The sequence below is a fragment of the Panonychus citri genome, unplaced genomic scaffold, assembly GCF_014898815.1.
Source record: "Panonychus citri isolate SS breed McGregor unplaced genomic scaffold, ASM1489881v1 Contig00132, whole genome shotgun sequence".
Taxonomy (NCBI): Eukaryota; Metazoa; Arthropoda; class Arachnida; order Trombidiformes; family Tetranychidae; genus Panonychus; species Panonychus citri.
The window spans coordinates 26,262-53,663 of record NW_026515537.1 but is presented as its reverse complement, the minus strand read 5'-3'; the positions used below and the strand labels follow the sequence as shown (position 1 = coordinate 53,663).

General features: G+C 35.9%; 4 protein-coding genes and 1 pseudogene across 7 annotated transcripts; 2 read left to right on the top strand and 3 right to left on the bottom strand.

Moving 5' to 3' along the window:
- The first annotated feature begins 853 nt into the window (after positions 1-853).
- On the top strand, positions 854-6,771 carry LOC128390962 (inaD-like protein). Of its 2 annotated transcripts, none has more exons than XM_053350775.1 (5): positions 854-998; positions 1,574-1,680; positions 3,348-3,558; positions 4,769-4,878; positions 5,441-6,764. In XM_053350775.1, the coding sequence occupies exons 1-5, from the start codon at positions 959-961 to the stop codon at positions 6,023-6,025; spliced, it is 1,053 nt and encodes a 350-aa protein (XP_053206750.1). In that variant the 5' UTR covers positions 854-958; the 3' UTR covers positions 6,026-6,764. The 2 variants fall into 2 exon arrangements, with proteins under 2 accessions (XP_053206750.1, XP_053206751.1); XM_053350776.1 differs by having other exon boundaries at positions 892-1,064; positions 3,262-3,558; positions 5,441-6,771.
- A 2,232-nt stretch (positions 6,772-9,003) lies between these two features.
- Positions 9,004-17,044, bottom strand: LOC128390963 (uncharacterized protein DDB_G0271670-like). The gene is made up of 4 exons (XM_053350777.1): positions 16,285-17,044; positions 15,937-16,152; positions 15,654-15,802; positions 9,004-9,015 (listed from the first exon to the last, which is right to left on the bottom strand). Exons 1-4 carry the CDS (start codon positions 17,042-17,044, stop codon positions 9,004-9,006), a joined length of 1,137 nt encoding a protein of 378 aa, XP_053206752.1.
- A 1,658-nt stretch (positions 17,045-18,702) lies between these two features.
- On the top strand, positions 18,703-19,955 carry LOC128390955 (L-xylulose reductase-like; annotated as a pseudogene).
- A 1,174-nt stretch (positions 19,956-21,129) lies between these two features.
- LOC128390968 (uncharacterized) lies at positions 21,130-24,278 on the bottom strand. Its single transcript, XM_053350783.1, has 10 exons — positions 23,873-24,278; positions 23,519-23,731; positions 23,390-23,438; positions 23,250-23,324; positions 23,066-23,166; positions 22,853-23,005; positions 22,452-22,789; positions 22,120-22,387; positions 21,809-21,925; positions 21,130-21,739 (listed from the first exon to the last, which is right to left on the bottom strand). The coding sequence occupies exons 2-10, from the start codon at positions 23,656-23,658 to the stop codon at positions 21,550-21,552; spliced, it is 1,431 nt and encodes a 476-aa protein (XP_053206758.1). The 5' UTR covers positions 23,659-23,731; positions 23,873-24,278; the 3' UTR covers positions 21,130-21,549.
- Positions 24,279-24,414: 136 nt separating this feature from the next.
- LOC128390969 (vacuole membrane protein 1-like) lies at positions 24,415-26,663 on the bottom strand. Of its 3 annotated transcripts, none has more exons than XM_053350785.1 (3): positions 26,453-26,663; positions 26,051-26,165; positions 24,415-25,967 (listed from the first exon to the last, which is right to left on the bottom strand). In XM_053350785.1, exon 3 carries the CDS (start codon positions 25,921-25,923, stop codon positions 24,691-24,693), a length of 1,233 nt encoding a protein of 410 aa, XP_053206760.1. In that variant the 5' UTR covers positions 25,924-25,967; positions 26,051-26,165; positions 26,453-26,663; the 3' UTR covers positions 24,415-24,690. The 3 variants fall into 3 exon arrangements, with proteins under 3 accessions (XP_053206760.1, XP_053206761.1, XP_053206759.1); XM_053350786.1 differs by having other exon boundaries at positions 26,089-26,165; XM_053350784.1 differs by lacking the exon at positions 26,051-26,165 and having other exon boundaries at positions 26,453-26,662.
- Between the last annotated feature and the right edge of the window lie 739 nt (positions 26,664-27,402).

The window sequence follows — 27,402 nt, the reverse complement described above, 5'->3', positions numbered from 1 at the left end:
GTTTACACCATAACCATTCCCATTAACTTGTGCAAATATTAGGAAGGAAAAAATAATGTGAACAATTGCCAATTAACAGTTAATTAGCTTCAGTTTATTCATCATTACCTAATTATCTCCTCAACTGCTATATAAACTTATATCTACTCAATTAACAGATAATAGTTCAAAAGATAATATTGAAATGTTGAAACGCAGAGCAAGAGGCGTGCCGTACACTTAACTAAAAGGATTCATCTTTTAGTGATTTATTAATATTGTCTCTTAATTAGGTTAATCTGATTCAAATCACATAAATTATCAAACAGAGATAAATGAGTTTGATTGTTCATTCATCTCTTTGGTTCATAATTATACTCTCGTGTTGAAAATGATGGGCAGATTCACTTGTATGAATGAGTTGTAGATTTTAGAAGAGACAAATTAAGTCACATATGAGGCACAGTTATAGCGGTGGTGATGGCAAGGCAAAACATTTTCTCCACCTTCTTTTCTTTCTTTCAGATAAAATTGGTATTACCAATTTGGTATTAATAGTTAACAAGATGAGTCTAGATGAGGATTAATTTCAGCCAGTTATTTTTGATATTATCTGCGGTCAATCAAAAACAAAGCAAAAAATCCTCTGGTTAATTAATCTTCTGTTAATTTCTTGCTTTGGAGCTCATTGCTTATCGGATAAAACTTTTTTTGCATTCTATCTATCTACGAAATACTGAGCTCTTCAATATTGGTCACAAGAGGTCACACTTTTTGCAATTTTTTCATGATGCTATAATGTCATGCGTATTCAATGAGAACTTTGGCAATAGAATTGTTTCTTATTCGAAAGTATTCAAATATAACAAGGGATCAAACCATCAAACAATATAATGTATTATAAATTGTGCTTCCAATAGTTTATTCAGTTTTCTCAGTTTCATTATTTTTTTCGTCCCTTCGTCCTGCCTATTATTGGATGGAAAACAATATTTACCTGGATTTGCATCCAGCTACAAGTAATTTTTTCTAGAAAAATTCATATCTAAAAACCTAAATTTCCATAAAAGTCACGCAATCCTAAAGTAAATTCACCATAACTATCGTTATTATTTTGTTATTTCTCCATCTTTATCTTAAGTCTTTACCAGTAAAATTTAATCACTAGTAAAAGTTTTTCGTTTACATGTTATTTTTTCCATAATTCTGCATATGAATACCCAATTCTTATGAAACATGATTGATTCAAATTCATTTTCTTTTACTTTTTTTACTATTCATTATTTTCTTATTATTAATACTTGAAATACCTTATCATCTTTTATTAATAATAAAGCGAATCTTTCATTATTATCATTACTTCCCGAATGTGATCATATTTGCCTTATTAATAGTTTTCCCATGTTTTCACTTTTACCTTGAAAATTCTCTCTCTCTCTCTTTTTCTTTCTTTCTTTCTTTCTCTCTTGTTACTTCATCACCATGTTTACCTTATTCTCTCATTATCATTATCATCCTAATCATAATCAGTTATATCAAGAACGATAATCGATGATTCATTTTTGCTTTTCTTTCATGTTCTCTTATCTAAAAGCTGCCATTATTGGTATTCCTGAGTTTGTTGAAACTTCTATTGTACTTCGTAAGGATAAAAGTAACGAGCTTGGGATAACAATCACTGGTGGATGTGACACTTACCTGGTAATTACCTTTTTTTTAGTTCGTATAAAATTATACTACATTGTTTATCTTTACAATTACAACTGATAAATTTTCATTGATATTCTACAGTTTGTAAATACTAGACAGATTTTGTTGATTCAAGGGATCAATTTGAAATGAGTGTTGAAGAGGGAGAAAAAGAATTGAGCCAAGAACCTTTAGAATTTCATGAATTCATGAATAGTTCATTCTCGATAGTTGAAAGATTATTTTCTTCCAATGACTTTTGATTGGAATTATACTTGGAGCGATTTTTCTGAGACTGACATTCTTTTTGATATAAGAATAATATTAGTATTACAAATGAGAAAACTTAACTATAACTGAGGAAAAAGAAAACAATCAAGTCTAAACAATATGTTTATTCACCTAAGAAATTTATGTTTATCAATGAGAAAGGTCAAAGTTTGTTCCAAATAAGGTAAACTAATAAAACCGTCAGATCTTGTTACTGGCTTGTAATTATCAGTCCATTGTCATTGCAGTTGACTGAATAGTATAAATGTATAAAGTTTATTTCTAAAATTGTCTAAAAGTAAAAAAATAATCTTCCAAACTAAATGTCAAAAATCAAACTTTTCCCCTTTCGTAATGATGACAATCTATTTTTCTACAAAATACCCAATTGAAATTTTATTTTGATTCACATGTTCTCGTTGTAAATAATTAATGTGTGTCAAGTTGTTTCGAGAAAATTGAAAATTACCTCGAGTTCTCGCAAGGGAATGAAGATTTTCTCGTGACTTTCATCTCACTGATTTCTATCGAAGAGAGATTATGAAACAATTAGTGGGATTAAATTCGCTTTTTATTGAGCTAGAAAATGGAAGGGTAAAAGAATCAGAGATTTAACACATTAGTGGTATTGAATCGATTGTGAACTTTCATTCTCAAGGAAAAAAGTTCTCGTCATGAGTTCTACAATTTAACTGGGTACGAGTGATAACTTTTCAATTCATTCTTTGGACATGGAAAATGACAAAGTAAATCTTTTCATTCCATAAATTGACAGCTAAAAGATTGAAGTTGGAAAATTGACGAGGATCTGCTAATTAATAATTAATAATAATGATTATTAAAGATCCATGAAAATCGTCAAGAAAATTTTCATATTCATTTTTATCAAAAAAAAATCTTACCCAATATCATACATCAAATACAGGTTGAGATGAAATTTCATGTTAACGTTATCCCTTTAATTTAACCAGGAATAAAAGATAGAAATCAAAAGACAGAATTTCAATCAAATAAGCAGCTTAATTCTGTTTGTTTGTCTGATTGAAACAGATTAATCCTTACATTCTGTTAGCATTAAAATAGACGAAAATTGTCAAACTTTATCAATGTCAAATCAAGTGAATGAAAGAGAATCAACATCCATTTCCAATGGGAAAACCTTCTGATCGTTCAGTAAATTCTGTTGATTTAATCTTTTTTCCAGGACAAGGTACATGGAGAGAGAGAGAGAAGAAAAAAGATTAAATAGATTTCTTATTAGTTACTTTAATTGTTTTTCTCTTTTCGATGTGTATATAAACAAATAATACTAATAATCATTAGCATTAATTCAAGAATATATATTTCCTTCATCGACTGACCTCTTGGACACATCTACTTTTACTTAAATGTTCATAATGATGATCAAGGAATCAATAGTGGTCTTTGAAGTTAATTTTGATGGAGCTGCTTATAAGGATGGACGATTAAGAAAAGGTGACCTAATATTAGCAGTTAATGACATTTCTTTTCGTGAAGTCTCATACCAAGATGCTCTAAGGGTATTAAGGGAAGCTTCAAGTCCATTAAAGCTATTGGTCCTTCGTGAAAATCCTCAAACACTTTTCACTATTTCTCAAAGTAAGTGTTTTCTTTTTCCATTAAGAAAACTATATAATAACTATTTGAACCATAGTTAATCAATTTCTATCCGATAATCATTCATTGTATCAAATATAAAATAACAGGAGAAAAAGAAAAGGTTTGAAATTTGATACCATTTTTCTGATAATAATAATAATACAGTTCATCAGCATCATAATATCAGTTAACCTTCAATATCGGTTGAACGTTGTAGTTTTTTTATCAATCTGAAACTTTTACTACAATAGATAATCTTACTTTTAGCCAAAATCGTTTCCAATTACATGTTAGTTTTAACCTGAGCAATAATAATAACATTGAATACTAGTACATGAATGCATGATAAATGATATGATAACTTTGAAAAGTTTTCGAATGAAACTTTTTCTTTTTTCAGCTTACCGAAATTCAGGAATAAGGTGAAAGATATCGTATGATGTTTAATGAGAAACTTTGTGGTGACAATATTATGTGTTCAGTTTTGAAAAAGAATCTAGTAAAGTGATAGGAAATTGTATCTGAAATCCTCGAGGGTTTATTTCCGTTTGAATTTTTCGTTGGATGGAAAAGAGAAAAAAATTATTTCCATCGTTTTTATCATTCACTTTACTCTAATCAAAATAATCATCATAAAGAAGAGAGAAGAGAAAAAAATCCCTTGATATTTATTTGCTAATGTATTTTCACCAATTCATTTACAATGTTATTCTCGTTGAAGATTCAGTGTAATTTCATTATTCTCAGGCATTCAGTCATCAGAACTACAAACAATAAATATGAATGTAAATATGAATGATGATGAACAATAGAAAATGAATTTTCTATTAGAGCATAAGAAGAGAAATTGCGTATAAATTTTCGATTTTCTTTTGTTATCTCATATGTTTATCTTTTATTTTTCTTCTTTTTTCAAATTCCCAGAAAAATTCAATGTAAGAAGAAGATGAAATTTCTTTTTATTCCAGCCAAATAATCATATATATTCTGTATTCACACTTTTCAATCATCTTTTCAAATTCTATTTTCAACTCTTATATTTAATATAAATCAATCTTCATCATTTTCCAACTTTTCTCGATTCTATCTCTTATTCATTCCGTCAATTCGCCCATCTTATTTCATTTTATCTCTCTCTCTCTCTCTCTCTCTCTCTCTCTCTCTCTTATTTGATTTTCTATTGGGTACATTCTTTCCTTACACCTAAAAGATCCAACGAAATTCATAACTGTTACTCTTCGCAAGGGAAGTATAAAAGATAAACTTGGAGTGAGCTTCGTTCAACGTACTAATGGTCGAGGAGTTTTCATCACTTATGTCGTAAGTATCAAAGGTGAATTGATCATATCTCTTATCTTGAGGATCATTAAAACTTGCTTCTCATATAATACTCGGCAATATTATGCTTGTTACATAATAGTATTCATTGTAGCTGGATTGCCTTAATTACCATAACAACAAGAAACATGCATCAAAAATGCTTTTGCTTTGATAAGCGTTAATTTTTATGATCTTTTTTCTCTTCCTCTTCCATTCAGTTGTTATGGTGAAGTTGATTCCATTATTCTGACAGTTCCAACTATTTACTACTTACTCTCATGTAACTAATCAATTTGCATTCTCCTCATGAATTTCAACGTTATAACAACAAACCTTGACATTATATGAATGTGAATCTATTACAATAATTAAATTAAACACTTTGTTTTTCTTGTTTGGTTTCATTTTCATAATGAATGACAGTTTCAATTAACAGTTAGTTTTATGGAAACAAAAAGTTTAATTTTAATTTGATTTTCATTCTTTCATTCAGAATGTTATTTGATTGATTTTTTGCTGCTACTCGACTATTATTATTATTAGTGTTTTTGTTCTTATTTAGCAACCAGGCAGTATTGCAGCTCGAGTTGGTAAATTGATGCAAGGTGATCAAATACTAGAGATTAATGGACAAAATGTACGAGATAGTAATCAGAAGGACGTCTCACAAATGATTAACAATTTAGATGGTGAAATTGTACTTCTTGTCGGACGAAATGCAAGTTTATCGAATGCAATAGTTGAATGGTGTCGTAAAAAGTCACAGATTCATTGGAGAACTCGGACCTCAACCTGGTCAGCTTATGGTGGTAGTAAGGAGAAGGTTCAGAACCAAAGGCCAAGTTTACCAGCGGCCAAAGATCAACCCTATTTCTCAGCAAAATATTCACCCGACAAGGAGCACATTCCTTCTGGTACAAGCTTCACTTTTACAACGAACTGTATGCCAGGTACATCTAATAGTATAGAGAACGACGATCCAAACATTGCCAGTCGATCTTCTTCGATTCGTAGTCGAACACGGTTATCAATCGTTGTAGAAGATCGTAAACAGCCTCAAGACTCAGTTGATGATGAAGATGATTGTGAGGGCACAATTTTTGGGCCCAATCCATTGTTACCCTCAATTCAGGTGACTGAATTTTAAATGTTAGCTATATTCAATTTTCTAACTACCCTCCAAGCTTTTCTGGGAAAACAAGGTACAAAGAAGTGATATTGTCAAACCAGTTCTCATATGGACGTTCTATCGTTTCAACTAATTGTAAATTGAAAATTTTTTAAATAAGCAATAACAAAAAAGTATTGTACTACACTAACTCAGCTCAAAAATAATTTAAAATTATTAAGATTCACGTTGATGATGCAAACATTGAAGAAGAACCTGGAGCACTACAAAGACATCACCATACAACAGCTTATTGAATTCTGCACTCACTAAAAATAGAACCAATATTGTAGGGTTCAAAAATTATAAATTTTTCAAATTTTCGCTCTACCTAATTAGTCACTACCTGCACGAATGATTAAAAATCATTCGAAACTCATTTTTCACGACTGCATATTGGAGCAGCGATCATGTTGGCCGTCAAACTCCTTGTAACAATTATTCGTATTCTAATACATGTATGTTACCTTAGCAAATTACGACTTCCACTGTTTTCTACGTGCCATGTACCGTAATATATTGTGAGTTTTCTAAAAGGTTATTTAATTTGAAGGTTAAGTTGACTTTTTTTCAACAGATCAAATTCCAATTATTTACTTGAAAGAGTTTGCAAAGATCCTTATTGGTCTTTGAAATTGTTTTTCTCTTTCACTGGCCTCTTCTAAACGACGAACAGTTAAAAGATTGATTGAACGAAATGGTAAAGATTAAGAAAAAATGGTAGTTGACCTCTGGCTCTCTTCTAATCATTGATATCAGGTTATTGTCCATTAAGCAAAAAGACGTTGAAATTACATTTGCACTGTAATCAATTGTATCGGTAACTTTTTCTATCACATTATTGTTACCAGATCCACCAACAATCAACAATGTGGTCAGATCAGTTTTTGGTTGGTTATTGGTTCGTGAAATGGGTACTAAAAATCTGCATGGAATGAAGTTGAGTAGTTCTGTAAAATCTTTTGATTGTTTCTGTTTAGTTATAGTTGTTAATTTGATTGCTCCAACACATCATCATAATTAGGATTTCTGTCGAACGTGAAAAGTTCTAGTAACTAGAGCATTCAGAAGAATAGGTCGAATGGTAACAGAGACTTTGGTCAATTTTTAATTTGTCCAGTATAATTTAATTGCAGTCGTTCAAGTTCAAATGAACTATTAGGGTCTTCTTTAAGTCTTTATCCTAAGATAGTTAGAAAAGCGATAGCTAGAAAAAAACTGGAAAAATCATTTTAAACTATGTAGAAGGTGATCCTGTAAATTTGGTCGCTACAGAACTTAAGGCCTTTTTTCTAAATCAATTCAAAGTCCAAATTGCAGCTGCTGAACAAGAGAAATTATCGAGTTTTCGAAGCTCGTTTTTTGAAATCAATCAAAAATAGCAAAAAACGAGTAAAATTTGCTTTCTCATTCCCTCGCTTGTCTAGATAAGATTCTCAGTGACTATTATGCGCTATTAAATCCGAAAAAATTCATTCGAAAAAAAAATTTGCCTCAATTGAGGAGTTATGAGCCAAACGGGGCGACTTTTCGAAGATCGGCCGAAAAGTTGACCTGCTGTTGAAGTTCTAGTTTTTTACTGCCGAGTATTAGTCCAAGGTATTATCGACTCAAATTAGAAGTCTCTAGCTCATCTAAAACACTGTTAGACTAAAAACTTAAAGAAGACCCTAATATTTATAGAGACACTGGAATGGCTTAAAACATTAAACTGCGCGTGCTTGAGGTTGTTCATCTGAAAGAAGGATCCAGAGAGTTCAAGGAAGAGAAAGAGAGAGAGAAAAGAGAAGAAAATAAGAGTTAAGAGATAGAGGTAACTACAGGGCGACTACGCTAAATTAACAAATTTGTTTTCAGAATAACTTGAGAACGGAGAGTCGTCAGCAAAATCAGATCGCAGATATGGACTTGGGAGAACATAGGAATTTGTAGGATATTAGTTTCGAAATTGGCCAACCGAAAGGTCAATTTTGAACTTAATATCAAACAAATTCCCATGGTCTCCCAAGTCCATATCTGCGATCTGATTTTGCCAACGACTCTCCGTTCTCAAGTTATTCTGAAAACAAATCTGTTAATTTAACGTAATCGCCCTGTATATCAGTTTTCAGATGACTTCTCTAATAAAAACTCGGAGGTCTTAAGGCACCTCATCTCACGTTAGGTCTGTTTTTTTGCTTTTTTTCAACGGAAAAAATACATGTGAATGGATGGAATAGGAAATTTTATTTAGTTACGTTCATGTTTCGACCTTCGTTTTTCTAATCGTAATCATCATAATATTGAACTTTTCATCAATTGCTAATGATGCGCGATATTTGAAAAAATTAACATCGACGATAACGATATTTAGATTTTTTATAATCGAAAAAATCGATTTTTAGCGGCAGAGAGAAAGACAGTGATTAATGTAAGAGCTGAAGGAAAAATCGGTGAAAAAAGAGAAAAAAGAAAGAGAAATATTTATCGATATTGTTTTTTTTATATCGATGATGAAGGGTGCTCAAAATAAAAAATTAAAATTATCTCTGTTCAGATAATGAAAAAATCAAGACTGAATGAAACGTAATCATCAAATTATCAGTATTAGTCAAAGATAATTTTAAGTTTTTATTTTGAACACCCTTTATTTATCGATACCGATAATATCGCCCATCACTATTAATTGCGACTATGTAACATCTGTGCAAATGTATTCAAACACACGGACCTAATCACGAGTCAGATAAATACACGCAAATAACTTGATCGAATTTTAATCTATAGATAGAAACTGCATTTGAAAACTAAATAATCAATGAGTAACATACTTAACGCAAAGAATCAACATTCTATTCACTTTCTTAAACTAATGTTTCTTTAACTTTGCTGGCCGATTTAATACGCAGATATTAAGATGTTCGCGATACTAGCAAAAATAAAATTATTCTTAATTGTACGTGTTAGCTATGTGGTATTCAAGCAGAAATCTGTATAATAAATAACTTAAATAAAAATTTAACACATTTTCTGGAGGAATGAATTTTACTCAGAAAACTTTATTGCATATTAGAAGTATGTCAAAATACAATCTAGCTGTACAGAATTACAGAATTATGCATAACAGATACAATTATTTCCAAACCCATTGACATATGTTTTTGCCGCCCTTGCACCTGATCCTGATCCTGAACCTGAAGCGGCTGATGATCCTGAACCTGAACCTGAAGCAGCAGCAGCACCTGATGATGATCCTGAACCAGATGATGAACCAGCTCCTGATGATGAACCAGCTCCTGATGATGAACCAGAACTGGCACCTGAAGCAGCTGATGATCCTGATGAACCGGAGCCAGTAGCAGTAGATGAACCTGAACCTGATCCTGAACCTGAAGCGGCTGATGATCCTGAACCCAGCAGCAGATGATGCTCCTGAGCCAGATGAAGCTGAGCCAGATGATGAACCAGTTCCTGATGTTGATGCAGTATTACCGGTGGCAGTTGATCCTGATGTAGTAGTACTAGTAGTAGTAGATGATGAGCCAGATGAACCTGAACCTGAAGCAGCAGCAGTAGATGATGCTCCTGAGCCAGATGATGAACCAGCTCCTGATGATGAACCAGAACTGTTTCTGAAGCAGCTGATGATCCTGATGAACCGGAGCCAGTAGCAGATGAACCTGAACCTGATCCTGAACCTGAAGCAGCAGTAGATGATGCCTGAGCCAGATGAAGCTGAGCCAGATGATGAACCAGTTCCTGATGTTGATGCAGTATTACCGGTGGCAGTTGATCCTGATGTAGTAGTACTAGTAGTAGTAGATGATGAGCCAGATGAACCTGAACCTGAACCTGAACCTGAACCTGATCCTGAACCTGAAGCGGCTGATGATCCTGAACCTGAAGCAGCAGCAGTAGATGATGCTCCTGAGCCAGATGCTCCTGAGCCAGATGAAGCTGAGCCAGATGATGAACCAGTTCCTGATGTTGATGCAGTATTACCGGTGGCAGTTGATCCTGATGTAGTAGTACTAGTAGTAGTAGATGATGAGCCAGATGAACCTGAACCTGAAGCAGCAGCAGCACCTGATGATGATCCTGAACCAGATGATGAACCAGAACTGTTTCCTGAAGCAGCTGATGATCCTGATGAACCGGAGCCAGTAGCAGTAGATGAACCTAAACCTGATCCTGAACCTGAAGCGGCTGATGATCCTGAACCTGAAGCAGCAGCAGTAGATGATGCTCCTGAGCCAGATGAAGCTGAGCCAGATGATGAACCAGTTCCTGATGTTGATGCAGTATTACCGGTGGCAGTTGATCCTGATGTAGTAGTACTAGTAGTAGTAGATGATGAGCCAGATGAACCTGAACCTGAAGCAGCAGCAGCACCTGATGATGATCCTGAACCAGATGATGAACCAGCTCCTGATGATGAACCAGAACTGTTTCCTGAAGCAGCTGATGATCCTGATGAACCGGAGCCAGTAGCAGTAGATGAACCTGAACCTGATCCTGAACCTGAAGCGGCTGATGATCCTGAACCTGAAGCAGCAGCAGATGATGCTCCTGAGCCAGATGATGAACCAGTTCCTGATGTTGATGCAGTATTACCGGTGGCAGTTGATCCTGATGTAGTAGTACTAGTAGTAGTAGATGATGAGCCAGATGATCCTGAACCAGATGATCCTGAACCAGATGATGAACCAGCTCCTGATGATGAACCAGAACTGTTTCCTGAAGCAGCTGATGATCCTGATGAACCGGAGCCAGTAGCAGTAGATGAACCTGAACCTGATCCTGAACCTGAAGCGGCAGCAGTAGATGATGCTCCTGAGCCAGATGAAGCTGAGCCAGATGATGAACCAGTTCCTGATGTTGATGCAGTATTACCGGTGGCAGTTGATCCTGATGTAGTAGTAGTAGTAGATGATGAGCCAGATGAACCTGAACCTGAACCTGAACTGAACCTGATCCTGAACCTGAAGCGGCTGATGATCCTGAACCTGAAGCAGCAGCAGTAGATGATGCTCCTGGCCAGATGCTCCTGAGCCAGATGAAGCTGAGCCAGATGATGAACCAGTTCCTGATGATGCAGTATTACCGGTGGCAGTTGATCCTGATGTAGTAGTACTAGTAGTAGTAGATGATGAGCCAGATGAACCTGAACCTGAAGCAGCAGCAGCACCTGATGATGATCCTGAACCAGATGATGAACCAGCTCCTGATGATGAACCAGAACTGTTTCCTGAAGCAGCTGATGATCCTGATGAACCAGAGCCAGTAGCAGTAGATGAACCTGAACCTGATCCTGAACCTGAAGCGGCTGATGATCCTGAACCTGAAGCAGCAGCAGTAGATGATGCTCCTGAGCCAGATGCTCCTGAGCCAGATGAAGCTGAGTCAGATGATGAACCAGTTCCTGATGTTGATGCAGTATTACCGGTGGCAGTTGATCCTGATGTAGTAGTACTAGTAGTAGTAGATGATGAGCCAGATGAACCTGAACCTGAAGCAGCAGCAGCACCTGATGATGATCCTGAACCAGATGATGAACCAGCTCCTGATGATGAACCAGAACTGTTTCCTGAAGCAGCTGATGATCCTGATGAACCGGAGCCAGTAGCAGTAGATGAACCTGAACCTGATCCTGAACCTGAAGCGGCTGATGATCCTGAACCTGAAGCAGCAGCAGTAGATGATGCTCCTGAGCCAGATGAAGCTGAGCCAGATGATGAACCAGTTCCTGATGTTGATGCAGTATTACCGGTGGCAGTTGATCCTGATGTAGTAGTAGTAGTAGTAGATGATGAGCCAGATGAACCTGAACCTGAACCTGAAGCAGCAGCACCTGATGATGATCCTGAACCAGATGATGAACCAGCTCCTGATGATGAACCAGAACTGTTTCTGAAGCAGCTGATGATCCTGATGAACCGGAGCCAGTAGCAGATGAACCTGAACCTGATCCTGAACCTGAAGCGGCTGATGATCCTGAACCTGAAGCAGCAGCAGTAGATGATGCTCCTGAGCCAGATGAAGCTGAGCCAGATGATGAACCAGTTCCTGATGTTGATGCAGTATTACCGGTGGCAGTTGATCCTGATGTAGTAGTAGTAGTAGTAGTAGATGATGAGCCAGATGAACCTGAACCTGAACCTGAAGCAGCAGCACCTGATGATGATCCTGAACCAGATGATGAACCAGCTCCTGATGATGAACCAGAACTGTTTCCTGAAGCAGCTGATGATCCTGATGAACCGGAGCCAGTAGCAGTAGATGAACCTGAACCTGATCCTGAACCTGAAGCGGCAGCAGTAGATGATGCTCCTGAGCCAGATGAAGCTGAGCCAGATGATGAACCAGTTCCTGATGTTGATGCAGTATTACCGGTGGCAGTTGATCCTGATGTAGTAGTACTAGTAGTAGTAGATGATGAGCCAGATGAACCTGAACCTGAACCTGAACCTGAACCTGATCCTGAACCTGAAGCGGCTGATGATCCTGAACCTGAAGCAGCAGCAGATGATGCTCCTGAGCCAGATGATGAACCAGCTCCTGATGATGAACCAGAACTGTTTCCTGAAGCGGCTGATGATCCTGATGAACCGGAGCCAGTAGCAGTAGATGAACCTGAACCTGAACCTGAACCTGAAGCGGCTGATGATCCTGAACCTGAAGCAGCAGCAGTAGATGATGCTCCTGAGCCAGATGAAGCTGAGCCAGATGATGAACCAGTTCCTGATGTTGATGCAGTATTGGTGGCAGTTGATCCTGATGTAGTAGTACTAGTAGTAGTAGATGATGAGCCAGATGAACCTGAACCTGAAGCAGCAGCAGCACCTGATGATGATCCTGAACCAGATGATGAACCAGCTCCTGATGATGAACCAGAACTGTTTCCTGAAGCGGCTGATGATCCTGATGAACCGGAGCCAGTAGCAGTAGATGAACCTGAACCTGAACCTGAACCTGAAGCGGCTGATGATCCTGAACCTGAAGCAGCAGCAGATGATGCTCCTGAGCCAGATGATGAACCAGTTCCTGATGTTGATGCAGTATTGGTGGCAGTTGATCCTGATGTAGTAGTAGTAGTAGTAGATGATGAGCCAGATGAACCTGAACCTGAAGCAGCAGCAGCATCTGATGATGATCCTGAACCAGATGATGAACCAGCTCCTGATGATGAACCAGAACTGTTTCTGAAGCAGCTGATGATCCTGATGAACCGGAGCCAGTAGCAGTAGATGAACCTGAACCTGATCCTGAACCTGAAGCGGCTGATGATCCTGAACCCAGCAGCAGCAGTAGATGATGCTCTGAGCCAGATGAAGCTGAGCCAGATGATGAACCAGTTCCTGATGTTGATGCAGTATTACCGGTGGCAGTTGATCCTGATGTAGTAGTACTAGTAGTAGTAGATGATGAGCCAGATGAACCTGAACCTGAACCTGAACCTGAACCTGAACCTGATGATGATCCTGAACCAGATGATGAACCAGCTCCTGATGATGAACCAGAACTGTTTCCTGAAGCAGCTGATGATCCTGATGATCCTGATGAACCGGAGCCAGTAGCAGTAGATGAACCTGAACCTGATCCTGAACCTGAAGCGGCTGATGATCCTGAACCTGAAGCAGCAGCAGTAGATGATGCTCCTGAGCCAGATGAAGCTGAGCCAGATGATGAACCAGTTCCTGATGTTGATGCAGTATTACCGGTGGCAGTTGATCCTGATGTAGTAGTACTAGTAGTAGTAGATGATGAGCCAGATGAACCTGAACCTGAAGCAGCAGCAGCACCTGATGATGATCCTGAACCAGATGATGAACCAGCTCCTGATCCTGATCCTGATGAACCGGAGCCTGAAGCAGTAGATGACCCTGAACCTGATCCTGAAGCGGCTGATGATCCTGAACCTGAAGCAGCAGTAGATGATGCTCCTGAGCCAGATGAAGCTGAGCCAGATGATGAACCAGTTCCTGATGTTGATGCAGTATTACCGGTGGCAGTTGATCCTGATGTAGTAGTACTAGTAGTAGTAGATGATGAGCCAGATGAACCTGAACCTGAAGCAGCAGCAGCATCTGATGATGATCCTGAACCAGATGATGAACCAGCTCCTGATGATGAACCAGAACTGTTTCCTGAAGCAGCTGATGATCCTGATGAACCGGAGCCAGTAGCAGTAGATGAACCTGAACCTGATCCTGAACCTGAAGCGGCTGATGATCCTGAACCTGAAGCAGCAGCAGTAGATGATGCTCCTGAGCCAGATGAAGCTGAGCCAGATGATGAACCAGTTCCTGATGTTGATGCAGTATTACCGGTGGCAGTTGATCCTGATGTAGTAGTACTAGTAGTAGTAGATGATGAGCCAGATGAACCTGAACCTGAACCTGAACCTGAACCTGAACCTGATGATGATCCTGAACCAGATGATGAACCAGCTCCTGACGATGAACCAGAACTGGCACCTGAAGCAGCTGATGATCCTGATGATCCTGATGAACCGGAGCCAGTAGCAGTAGATGAACCTGAACCTGATCCTGAACCTGAAGCGGCTGATGATCCTGAACCTGAAGCAGCAGTAGATGATGCTCCTGAGCCAGATGAAGCTGAGCCAGATGATGAACCAGTTCCTGATGATGCAGTATTACCGGTGGCAGTTGATCCTGATGTAGTAGTACTAGTAGTAGTAGATGATGAGCCAGATGAACCTGAACCTGAAGCAGCAGCAGCACCTGATGATGATCCTGAACCAGATGATGAACCAGCTCCTGATGATGAACCAGAACTGTTTCCTGAAGCAGCTGATGATCCTGATGAACCGGAGCCAGTAGCAGTAGATGAACCTGAACCTGATCCTGAACCTGAAGCGGCTGATGATCCTGAACCTGAAGCAGCAGCAGTAGATGATGCTCCTGAGCCAGATGAAGCTGAGCCAGATGATGAACCAGTTCCTGATGTTGATGCAGTATTACCGGTGGCAGTTGATCCTGATGTAGTAGTACTAGTAGTAGATGATGAGCCAGATGAACCTGAACCTGAAGCAGCAGCAGCACCTGATGATGATCCTGAACCAGATGATGAACCAGCTCCTGATGATGAACCAGAACTGTTTCCTGAAGCAGCTGATGATCCTGATGAACCGGAGCCAGTAGCAGTAGATGAACCTGAACCTGATCCTGAACCTGAAGCGGCTGATGATCCTGAACCTGAAGCAGCAGCAGTAGATGATGCTCCTGAGCCAGATGAAGCTGAGCCAGATGATGAACCAGTTCCTGATGTTGATGCAGTATTACCGGTGGCAGTTGATCCTGATGTAGTAGTACTAGTAGTAGTAGATGATGAGCCAGATGAACCTGAACCTGAACCTGAACCTGAACCTGATCCTGAACCTGAAGCGGCTGATGATCCTGAACCTGAAGCAGCAGCAGTAGATGATGCTCCTGAGCCAGATGAAGCTGAGCCAGATGATGAACCAGTTCCTGATGTTGATGCAGTATTACGGTGGCAGTTGATCCTGATGTAGTAGTACTGTAGTAGTAGATGATGAGCCAGATGAACCTGAACCTGAACCTGAACATGAACCTGATCCTGAACCTGGCGGCTGATGATCCTGAACCTGAAGCAGCAGCAGTAGATGCTCTGAGCCAGATGAAGCTGAGCCAGATGATGAACCAGTTCCTGATGTTGATGCAGTATTACCGGTGGCAGTTGATCCTGATGTAGTAGTACTAGTAGTAGTAGATGATGAGCCAGATGAACCTGAACCTGAAGCAGCAGAAGCACCTGATGATGATCCTGAACCAGATGATGAACCAGCTCTGATGATGAACCAGAACTGTTTCCTGAAGCAGCTGATGATCCTGATGAACCGGAGCCAGTAGCAGTAGATGAACCTGAACCTGATCCTGAACCTGAAGCGGCTGATGATCCTGAACCTGAAGCAGCAGCAGTAGATGATGCTCCTGAGCCAGATGCTCCTGAGCCAGATGAAGCTGAGCCAGATGATGAACCAGTTCCTGATGTTGATGCAGTATTACCGGTGGCAGTTGATCCTGATGTAGTAGTACTAGTAGTAGTAGATGATGAGCCAGATGAACCTGAACCTGAACCTGAACCTGAACCTGATGATGATCCTGAACCAGATGATGAACCAGCTCCTGACGATGAACCAGAACTGGCACCTGAAGCAGCTGATGATCCTGATGATTCTGATGAACCGGAGCCAGTAGCAGTAGATGAACCTAAACCTGATCCTGAACCTGAAGCGGCTGATGATCCTGAACCTGAAGCAGCAGCAGTAGATGATGCTCCTGAGCCAGATGAAGCTGAGCCAGATGATGAACCAGTTCCTAATGTTGATGCAGTATTACCGGTGGCAGTTGATCCTGATGTAGTAGTACTAGTAGTAGTAGATGATGAGCCAGATGAACCTGAACCTGAACCTGAACCTGAACCTGATGATGATCCTGAACCAGATGATGAACCAGCTCCTGACGATGAACCAGAACTGGCACCTGAAGCAGCTGATGATCCTGATGATCCTGATGAACCGGAGCCAGTAGCAGTAGATGAACCTGAACTTGATCCTGATCCTGAAGCGGCAGCATTTGATGATGATCCTGATGAACTGGAGTCATACGAACCGCTGTCATCATCATCAGAGTAATCAGAATCGTTTGGTATAATTTGATCCGCATTTTCATTTGAGGCGTTGCTTTCAGAGTCACTGTTTGTGTTTGATCCAGCGTACTTCTCCTCTGTAGTTTGCTCAGAATTGGTATTCGATTCTGACTTGGTAAAGCTTTCTGTCTTAGCTTTCGAAATTGATTCGGATGATGGAGTTGGTTGTTTAACAGTATTAGCTGCGGAGTTAGATGTTGAATGACTTTTAGACCCAGGAAGACCCATTTTTATCGCCATTGTTGGCATCGTTGGCCAAGCGTCGGCATATTGTGTTGCAGTTAAAGCAACCGCAGTTAAACTGAGAAAAATAAAAAGTTTAACCATTTTGGCTTTCGACTAACAATTTAGTTGAATCACTTTGTAGATGGAATATGATGAGATGACTGATGAAATTTCTCTGAAACTTTGCAGTTTTATACTGTTATCTGTTTCATCTGATTAAACAGAAGGCGAATAAAATACTCATCTAAAATTCACAACATTGTGCAAAGTTCATTTTTAGATCACTCATGTTTGCATTAGCATGTCGCGAGTTTAATCTATTTATTGATGAATATTTTTCCAGCCACCAATATTCACAAGAATAAAGGTAAAATTATGGTACTTTTGTCACGATTGAGTCAATTACAAACCTGTATAACCTTTTAGGGTGATTTTTTTTCAAATTTCTGTGCAAATGTTGGTAGTCATATTCAGCAAATGAGTTAACGTTAGTTTCTTTGGAGATTGGTTAATTTTCATCATGAATTTAAATTGAACTTCTTTTTTGTATTTACTTATAGGTATTTTCAAAGTTCAAGTTGATCAGCAGATTTTTATTAGTTTTGTTATCGTAGGATTGACAATTACCTTGAATGTTTCATGTCTGAACAAATTTCAGTTGTAAAAAATTCTAACCACTACATGTTTTGCCGATTGTTAATTGTTAATTTCATGTAGGTTTAGCGATCGCAATTTAGCATGTAGTCTAAAATGGAATGGCGAATTGTGACGTAGTTATATGATGACCATAGCAAGAAAAAACGAAGAAGCATTTTTTAATCAAGAAAGTAATAGAAAGCAATTCACCAGACTGTTGCTAACTTGATTTTCAGTTGAGCTTGGACAAAAGTAACAGGCTCAAATGACCTAGTGTCATCTTGTTGACTACCATTTTTTATCTGAAAAATGAAAAGATGTTTTGCCTCACCCCCACGATGACCGTTACTTGTGTGACACAATTTTGTCACTTACGATTGAGAAACAGATTAGTGAAATTGATCAAAAGTTATTGCTTTAGCTCAGTTGATTAAATCATCATGGATTAATTTAAAATTGGATTCAGTGGATACACAATTTATCCTCATAACAAATCGATAATCGAGCGTTTAATCACATCGCACAAACAATTATTACAACTCACGATTTTTTACATTAAGATTGAAGAAAAAATATTAACTGAAAGAACTCAAAAATCTACATCCGCAAAAATACCAATGTCCCAACCTGAACCAATAACCAATGTCATGTGGCCAGGGTCATATGATAATCTAAAGAAAATTGAATTTTCATCATTTTATTATCTGTAAATCTACATAATACCTAGTAAGTTTTTATTTTCACTGGCCTCTTCTAAACGACGTAAAATTAAAAGATTTAATGAACGAAAGGGTAAAGATTAAGAAAAAATGGTAGTCGACCTCTGGCTCTCTTCTAATCATTGATATCAGGTTATAGTCAATTAAGCAAAAAGACGTTGAAATTACATTTGCACTGTAATCAATTGTATCGGTAACTTTTTCTAACACATTATTGTTACCAGATCCACCAACAATCAACAATGTGGTCAGATTAATTTTTGGTTGGTTATTGGTTGAACAGTTGATGTAGTTGTTGATGATGGTTTAATGTCCATTGTATTTAATTTCAATTATCAATAGCTATCGAACCACATTTAATCTCAGGTAAGATACTACCTACATACTTTAATTATTAACAGAAGTCAACAACTTTTGAGAGGTACTAAAGTAAATAGATTAATTAGTTTTAAATGGTGACGTGTTTTTTAAAATTTGAAGTATATAAAAGCTTTTGATTGTTTCTGTTTAAATATAGTTGTTAATTTGATTGTTCGTACACATCATCATCATGGAGATTTCTGTCGAAGGTAAAAAAGTGCTGGTAACCGGAGCTTCCAGAGGAATCGGTCGAGCGGTAACAGAGACTTTGGTCAAACCGTGAGTATCTAAAGTCTATGCTGTTTGTATTCTGAAAGACGAATTGGATAAACTAGCAAGTGAAGTTAACAATGTCCATCCAATTCGTCTCGATTTAAGTGATTGGTCATCTACCGAAGAGACTTTGAGTAAACTCGAGCCCGTTGATTGTTTAGTTAATAATGCTGGTGTCCTTTGGCCAACAGAACCTGGATCGATAAAGGAATCGGATTATGACAAAATATTTGATGTCAATGTGAAAGCTTTGATTAATGTAACTCAAATCATTTCGACAAAAATGATCGACGCTGGAGTAAAAAGTTCAATCGTTAATTTGTCCAGTATAACGGCAAAAAAATCGTATCCAATATATGCAATTTATTGTATATCGAAAGCAACGTTTGATTGTAACCTTACCTAACTCATAGTTTTGCTAATTTGGTAATTTTTCCCAATACTTTTGCTCTAAGCTTTACAAGATCTTATATAACATATCGAGAAAACTTCAATAGTTGATTTTACTTCCGAGTCATGAAATAACTACGCATTACTTAATTAATTATTATATTAATTAATTGCTATTTGAATCAAAATGATGAATTGAACAGATTTAAAGCCTCATATTAATCAAAAATTCAATGCATTAATTAATAACAAGCTAGTTAATTGTTTACATTGTAAAAACGACGAACAATTAAAAGATTAATTGAACGAAAGCGTAAAAATTAAGAAAAAATGGTAGTTAGAGAGAATGCTATAAGAAAAGAAATCTTCCAATTTCTTTCAAATCTTTCATCGTTTTTATTTCAGCCTCTGTCATTGGGTTGTGATTTATGCACCATGGTAAATGTCCTACCGTGATCTTGGTCTTGATAAGAAAAAAAAATTCGAGGTTCTCTTTTTTTTACTTACTTTTCCAATCAGTAAACAATATTGAGTTTAAACTGAGTTACCTTGATTGAAGGCTACCTCGATTGAACGATATTAGCATTTGAACATTCAAAGAAGAGAAAGAAAGAGAAATTCTACCAAAATAATCATACCCTCGAGACATTTCTCTCTCTCTCTCTTCAATAGTTTTGTGGTCAATTTGTTTATCGCGACACGTTCAATGCTCATAATAAATTATCAGAGAAGTGAAAGTGATTAATAATACAAAAAGAATTTCAATATTTATTTATTAATAGTTAACGGAAGAATCAAAATCTATAAGTTAAACTTTTTTTCTCCAAACAATTAAAATCAAATTAAGCGGATACAGTTAATCAGCTAATTTGTATTGAATATTAAAAGCATATTAATCATAATCTAGAGTCATTTTCAATGTGACTATCTATGGGTCAGTAATGGTAAAATTATGAAAATATCTGATATACATTTTCATTGAATGAAAACTTCCGGTAAAACAATTAGCTGATTGGTGAAAGTGAGGGTGAAACAAAGTTAAATAATTAGAATGACGGTTAAGTGATTAATTAATTGCGATGTGCTTTATGTTTACATTGGGCTGAAAATTGTCATCACTTGTACATGAAAAGATTATGAATGAGAAAACATGAGGAAAATAAGGAAGTTCAATAAAAACAAATGTCAGAAAATTATTTTATCATAATAATATTTTTGGGTTCACATTAGATGTACATATAAATCTGAAAGAACCAGATTCTTGCTTAAGAATTAAGATTGATTCTGTTTAATGGATCATGAACACGATGTTTGATCTTAATTGTTGTTACATTATTCTGATAATATAATAATATTATTATCTCTCATCATCTTCATTGTGATGGTAAAAGTCTTAAGGATAAAACCACAAGCAAAGACCAAAAGAAGACAAATGCAAACAAAGTATAAATCATCATTTAGAGAGAGAGAGAGAGAGAGAAATAGCCACGTAAAGTAATCGTATGTCCACAAAAACGACCTGGTCTGTGACATACGATCCTATGGGAACCAGAAACGCATTAAGTGCAACCATCAATCAAACACTGCATACAAAAGTTAACCATATACTTAATCTTAGCGACCATATTGATCGCCGAAACCCTTGTTCTAATTAAACTTCATCACTTTCTCTCTTATTCAAAATTTCTATTGGGCTATATTGTTCTATTCTTTGTAACAAGCAGATTCGGTCTATCCAAACAACTAAAGATGAACGTGGATTGATGGAATTGTGGATAATCTCGGAATATAATGAAAACATCAATCGAAAATAATTACAATCATTTTATTTGTTTCATGATTTTTGCTCTTGTCCAAAGTATTTGAATTACTTTTTGGGTGCTTATTAGAGTTTGGTATGGGTTAATAATTGACTAGAAAATGATACAAAAAGTAATCTCCAACCACTTTGATTCATTTTACTCAGCATTCTTTTCGTATTTGCTGTTTCATTGCTTGGAAATAGTTTAGTTTGGAGATTCAAATTATTGCCACTGCCATGTTAAAGGCTAAAACTAATAAATTTTCAACCATATCGATGAGATAGAGATAGAGATTCAAGAAGTTTCCTTCATTTATCCATCATCAAATTTGCTTCAAGCTTATAATTACATTTATCTACTACAGTAGTATATGGATATTTAAAGTCAGTCAGTTAAAAGATATCTTATTGACATTGGTAAAAAAGTATCACTTGTCTACTACTAATGGTTTCTTGAGACGGAGAGATGGTGATGGACCTTTTTGGTTAATTGAATCTGGACCTTTTGCCTTATGACCGGAATTACTTTTGTTCGATATCGAAGGACCTTTTCGATTAGATGGATCTTGGCCTAATTTATTCCTGGAATCTGCTCCACGCCAAGGGATATATGATTTACTATAAATAAAATATTGAATTTTGGCATTATTCATTTTATCAGATTGCAAGATTTGGTGAAATACTCACATCAAGTTATAAATGTTCGTGCCTTTATGATTCGATGCGTCAACTCCTTTGGCTAACGGTACCTTCTTCTTCTCGATAATTATTCCATCTTCGGCTGTACAAGTCATCACATTAAGTCTAATTTTGGATATGAAAGAGAAAAAATCATCTTATTAGTCAAAATTAATCAGTTTAAACACTCAAACGGCTAGTACTGTTAAGATCAAAAAATGGCCTGGAAATTGATTGAAATCAAAATTGAAAAATAAATGGAAAAAATAAAATAATGATAATCACAAAAGTTAAGACAAAAATTTGATGATTATTGTTACGTTTTGATTGGATCAGTTTTCCTTTTGGTTATTGGTGTTCCAAATGTCGATTCAATTAGACCACCAGTTTGGGTCGATTTAGTTTGAAGGGTCATTTCATCAGATTGACCAGTTGACCAATCTTTTGGCAAATATTTATCGGAATCTTGTGGTGTCATTGAATTTAGGAATAGACGAGATCGCTCCTCATTGAAAGCTGAACTTTCCAATGCCATGTTTATTAGGAATCGGTCAACATTTGGAAAATCGGCTTGGAGCTTTTCAAAGACTTGAAGAAAGAAAAATAAATCAATTAAAATTCTGAAAACAATTAAAAAAATTTATCAATTTACTTTGCTGTTTCTCGAATATATTTGGTGGGAAAGCGGGTTGTTTAGGTTCACGAGTGGTCAGTGTCTTCGGACGAGATCGATCAGCGTTTATATTTTTTGGCCTTGGGGGAAGTGGGTTTTTCTTATAGCCCATTTTCTCAATTTTTTCCATTACATCTGTCACATTATGATCACAATTGTAAAGAAGATCAAACAAAACGATCTCGTCAACTTCCGGATAAAGAATCTTAATATAGCGCAATTTCATCTTAGGTGAACCCGATGATTGATATCGACCAACATGTGGAGCTAAGTGTGAGATTATTCCAGAAATAACATCATGTTCACTATTATTGTACCTGAAAGACGAGAACAATTAGTTGACCTTGAAAACCAATTAATAGCAATGTTAATTTACTTACTTGCAAAGTAATTGCTTAATTACATTCTGATCAACTGCTGGAAATTTGCCTTTCAATTTATAATAAAGAGCTTCATCAGGTTGAGCTTGATATGTTTTCGCATAATTTTCAGTTCTTAGAATATTACTGACCACATATTCACGATTAGCATTCCTAAATTGTTAGTAATTAGCACATTAATTAATTGTTCATCATAATGATTTTTCAACTCACTTTCTTAACAATTGAGCGATGTAATTTTCATCAACATCAGGAAACAATTTAGCAATTCTTTGGACAGTTGCATCATTTGCTTTATAACGAGCTGAGAAAGGCTGATTGTTGAATAAAAAGTGTCAGTAATTAGTAATTAAATCAATGATCAATTAATTAATCAAATCGCAAAAGTGCCAATTACCTGATAGTAACTCCTAATGGTGTAAGTATGTGATGGTGATGATGATCTTGATGATTGACATGATCCTTGTTGTCCCTTTGATTGAAATGTAATCAGTTAGATTGACAGTTATTATCATTAACAATTTGTAAATCACTTACCCCTCTCCAAGAGTCCCAAGTAGCAGAACCATAATCATTGAAAAAATAACTAATAGTTGATGGAAAGAAACAAAATCAAATCAATTTTAGAAAATTTATCCACAGTTAATTGTCAACAATTAGACTCACTATTTATTGGTCTTTGGATCATATTTACATTGCCATCCAATTGGTAAAACATGATCATGAACTGAGATCGCATAAGATGGTGGGAGTGAGGATTGTGATGAACATGAAGGAGTTGATGGTATGGGACGTACAGTGGCCATGGAGGTTAATTTTGATTGGAATTTGTTTATTCAATTAATCACAGCAAAAATCAGGCCATTTGATTGTAATTAACTGGTAATTGTTGATGAAAGAGATTGCACAAGTATAAAAAGTAACAGAAAAAAACAAGGATTGAAATGATTACATTACAATGGTTTAGAAATTGGACTGACAGAATTGAGAGAAAAAAATATTATCATGAAATGAATTTACTTCTATCATGTTCATCTTAGGAACCAGAGAAGGTTCACGCTTGCCTCGAATAGAGGAAAATATTCTTATTGATTTTTCTCTCTTTAAATATCGATCTGTTTTCATCGAGTTCTAAGACCGAAAACTCATCCAGAAAAACAAAACTTATGCACCGACTCACATTCATTCCCATGTGGATCTAATATCCATTTTATCAAATGATCGAAGGATAAAATTTTCTGTAATTATTGTAATCTAACTGAGACTCTCTCTCTCTCTCTCTCTCTCTCTCTTCTGTTTCATATTCTGATCATTTCATTATCATCTTAATTATGATCGCATCTTTATTTTGATAATTTTGAAATTTCAATCCAGTTCATGTTGCCATGAACTATTGCTAAATTGCAATCATCAAAATTACTATTCTAATTTGTATTTCTATTCAGTTGATGTTTTTTTTTGCTTTGCTCTGAAACGAAACCAATTTTTTCACAATTATCGCTCTTCCTTTTTAACTCATCGTGTGAAAACGGCGAAACTTGAATGAAAATGTTGACAAACTATTTGTGTGTTTAAATAGATTTGCGAGTTTATAAAATTGATACTTTCTATTTTTGATTAATGTCAATTTAACAAAAAAGAAACAGTAAAAAAACTGCACATTAAATAGTCGAAGGCATCATCAGTAAGGCAAGAGATTTGGATCATTGAATAACAAAATATAAATCAAATATTAGATAAAATTCAACGAAATCATCAATGTCAATGTCAATCTCAATTTCTTTTCCTGGATCATTGCAACTAATTTCTTGGTGTCTATTTGCTTCATGATTATCTCTTCAGTCTTGAAATTTAGTTTTATTGGTTCGCTTGTTCAACAAGTTTTCCTCATTTGGCTGATTAACTTTTTTAATCGATGAAATTGTAGTTAGAGATGAAGAATCGGACGATTTTGTCAATGTATTCGTGATCCGGGAATGGTATTTTTGAGCAAGCGAATTAATTATCGATAAAATGAAATAAATAATCATCGCCACAACTAATTTCTCAAATAAAGATGCGATCCAATGAGGTTTGGTGACAACTTTACTGTGAAGTCTCTCCTTTTGATTGATTAAAAAATCTCTGAATGGTTTATGAAGATAATCTCCTAATATTGGTAAATCTTTGATTTTATCAATAAAATGTTCCAATAGATTTTCATCAAATGCAATGATCACAAATAGTTTCTGTAGATGCATTTTAATCACCGCTTTACCGATTAGTGTTGCCCCAAAGAAGGTCCAAAAGGGAACCAAAAAGTGTCCACATGTTATACCCGCTAAATCGTAGACGGGATTGGGAAAAGAGGCACAAAATAATATTCCAAAGAAACCAACTTTCTCCACTAGAAATTGTACCCATGAAGAGGCTTTTTCAAATGTATCGGAAATCTCGTTCATTATCTTTGAAAGTAGATTCATCTTTTTATTATTAGTCTTTGTTTTCGCTGGAACATTTTTGTCCTTCTTTGATTCTTTAATCATCTCCTCTCCAGATAAACGTTTAACTTTGGCCATAAAATAAGGCGGCAGTTCACCTAATGCTGTACCTGCTCCCCACATGAATGCTTCCAATCGGACCTTTGACATGATATCCCAAAGAGTTACCGGCCTTGTATCGGGAATATCTGGACAGACAATTTCATCTGGATAGGGAGGCTCAGGGAATCTTAAACTACCACATTCATAGGCAGCAAGGGTTACCTTTGCAATATGAGGTCCAAGGTAGAGTATAAAAGTATGAAGACCGGTACCCAAACCGACAGATGATAAAATACCCAAACCAAGCCAATAAAGTGACCATAATACTTGTGTTTTAAATGAATTAATCAAAGGTGATTCTATTTGATTTGAATAGAAGATCAACAATGTAACAGAGATTAAGAAAATTATTGCAGAGAGAAAATGTCCCCTCAACCAAATGATTCCTTGGATTGTAAGGAGAAAAGTTTCACGAAGAAAATAATCCAATGTAGTAAATGGCTTCTTCCATATGACAATATCGTTCCTTTTGATATCACACATCGTCATCACTATGATTATACAATGTAACAATTTAAACGACGATCAAATCACTAGAATAAAAAGAATAGAAAAAAAATGAACCAGAATGAAAAACAAATCAGTACATAAGAACATGGAAACTTGTTCTATTCACATTTAAAGAGATCACACCAAAGAAAGAAAGGAAATTACAGGAAAACATGCAATGAAAGAGTGATGAGTCAATGGTAACGTATTGAAATTCTCATCAACTGATTTTATAATTGTCTCTAATGAAGCAAAGAAAAAAAAGAAGATGAGTGAAAGGTATTCTTATTGGAGAAAGCAAAACAATAAGAACAAGCTGATTTTCAGCCTGCCAACATCATGGAGACAAAATGAATTCATGGTGAGACAAACAGCTCAGTAATCAACAGGAACAAGCATGAAAATGAAAGATGATGAGAATGATGATAGTAAAGAGAGATAATTAAGAAGGAACAAGAAGAGAAGAAAAAAAATAGAATAGAAAGAAAAAAAAGAACATAAAACAAACACATCGATGCCAATAACCTACCGGTTGACAGTTTTTCTTGGTTTTGGTTATCCAACCAGTAAGTTTATTCTTAACTCATTTACAGAATTAATTGATAGAGAAGAGAGACAATCACAGGTTAATCATAATTTGTCAATTTTTTAGTTTCAAATTAACTAAAATCAAATAATTAAAATTCTCACAAAATGTAAAAGTGTTACAATTGAACAACAATGTTGAAAATGAAAAGATATTCAAATTTTTACTCAATAGAATTTTGGATTCCGCCACTACCGCCATCTATTGGCGAGCGTACAAACAGTCTTTAGGTTGAATTCAAATTAAAAATTGAAGAAAAAGAAATCAAATGGTAATTATTAATAGATTAAAACAATTAGCCAATTTAATTGGAAGATTTTTACTATTGATTGATCATTAATACATCTTTTCTTTTGATATTCAACTTTGAACTTATTGGAAAAGATGAAGAAGCAAACAGAGATTCAGAAAGTGTGAGTATTTCAAATGTTACAATTTAATTGGAGATTAATTGATTATCAATAACCTTTGATTGTTGGGATTAAATCATCAGTGAAATTAAATTTTACATCAAATTACCTTGTATTTAAATTGCCAAGAGATGATAAGTTATCTAGGTTAATATCTAGTTACTAAAATTAAATTTTTCTCGAGGTTAATTATCAACAGTTTCAAGTTGATTCCAAAAATTATCAACTAATTTTCACTTATAAATGACAATTAATTACGACAAAGACATTGATAAAAATTGATTACCGTTAGATATTGAATAATAATGATCTCTAATTGGCATTGAATCTTGATTAAATCGTATTTACAAGTGACATTTATAATAATCAAATGACGACGATTTCAATTTATTTACATCATTGATTAAACTAATCTCAATATTGATAACAATTTAAACATATCAACTAATTATGACACCAATATGATTGATTAACTGGTGAGAC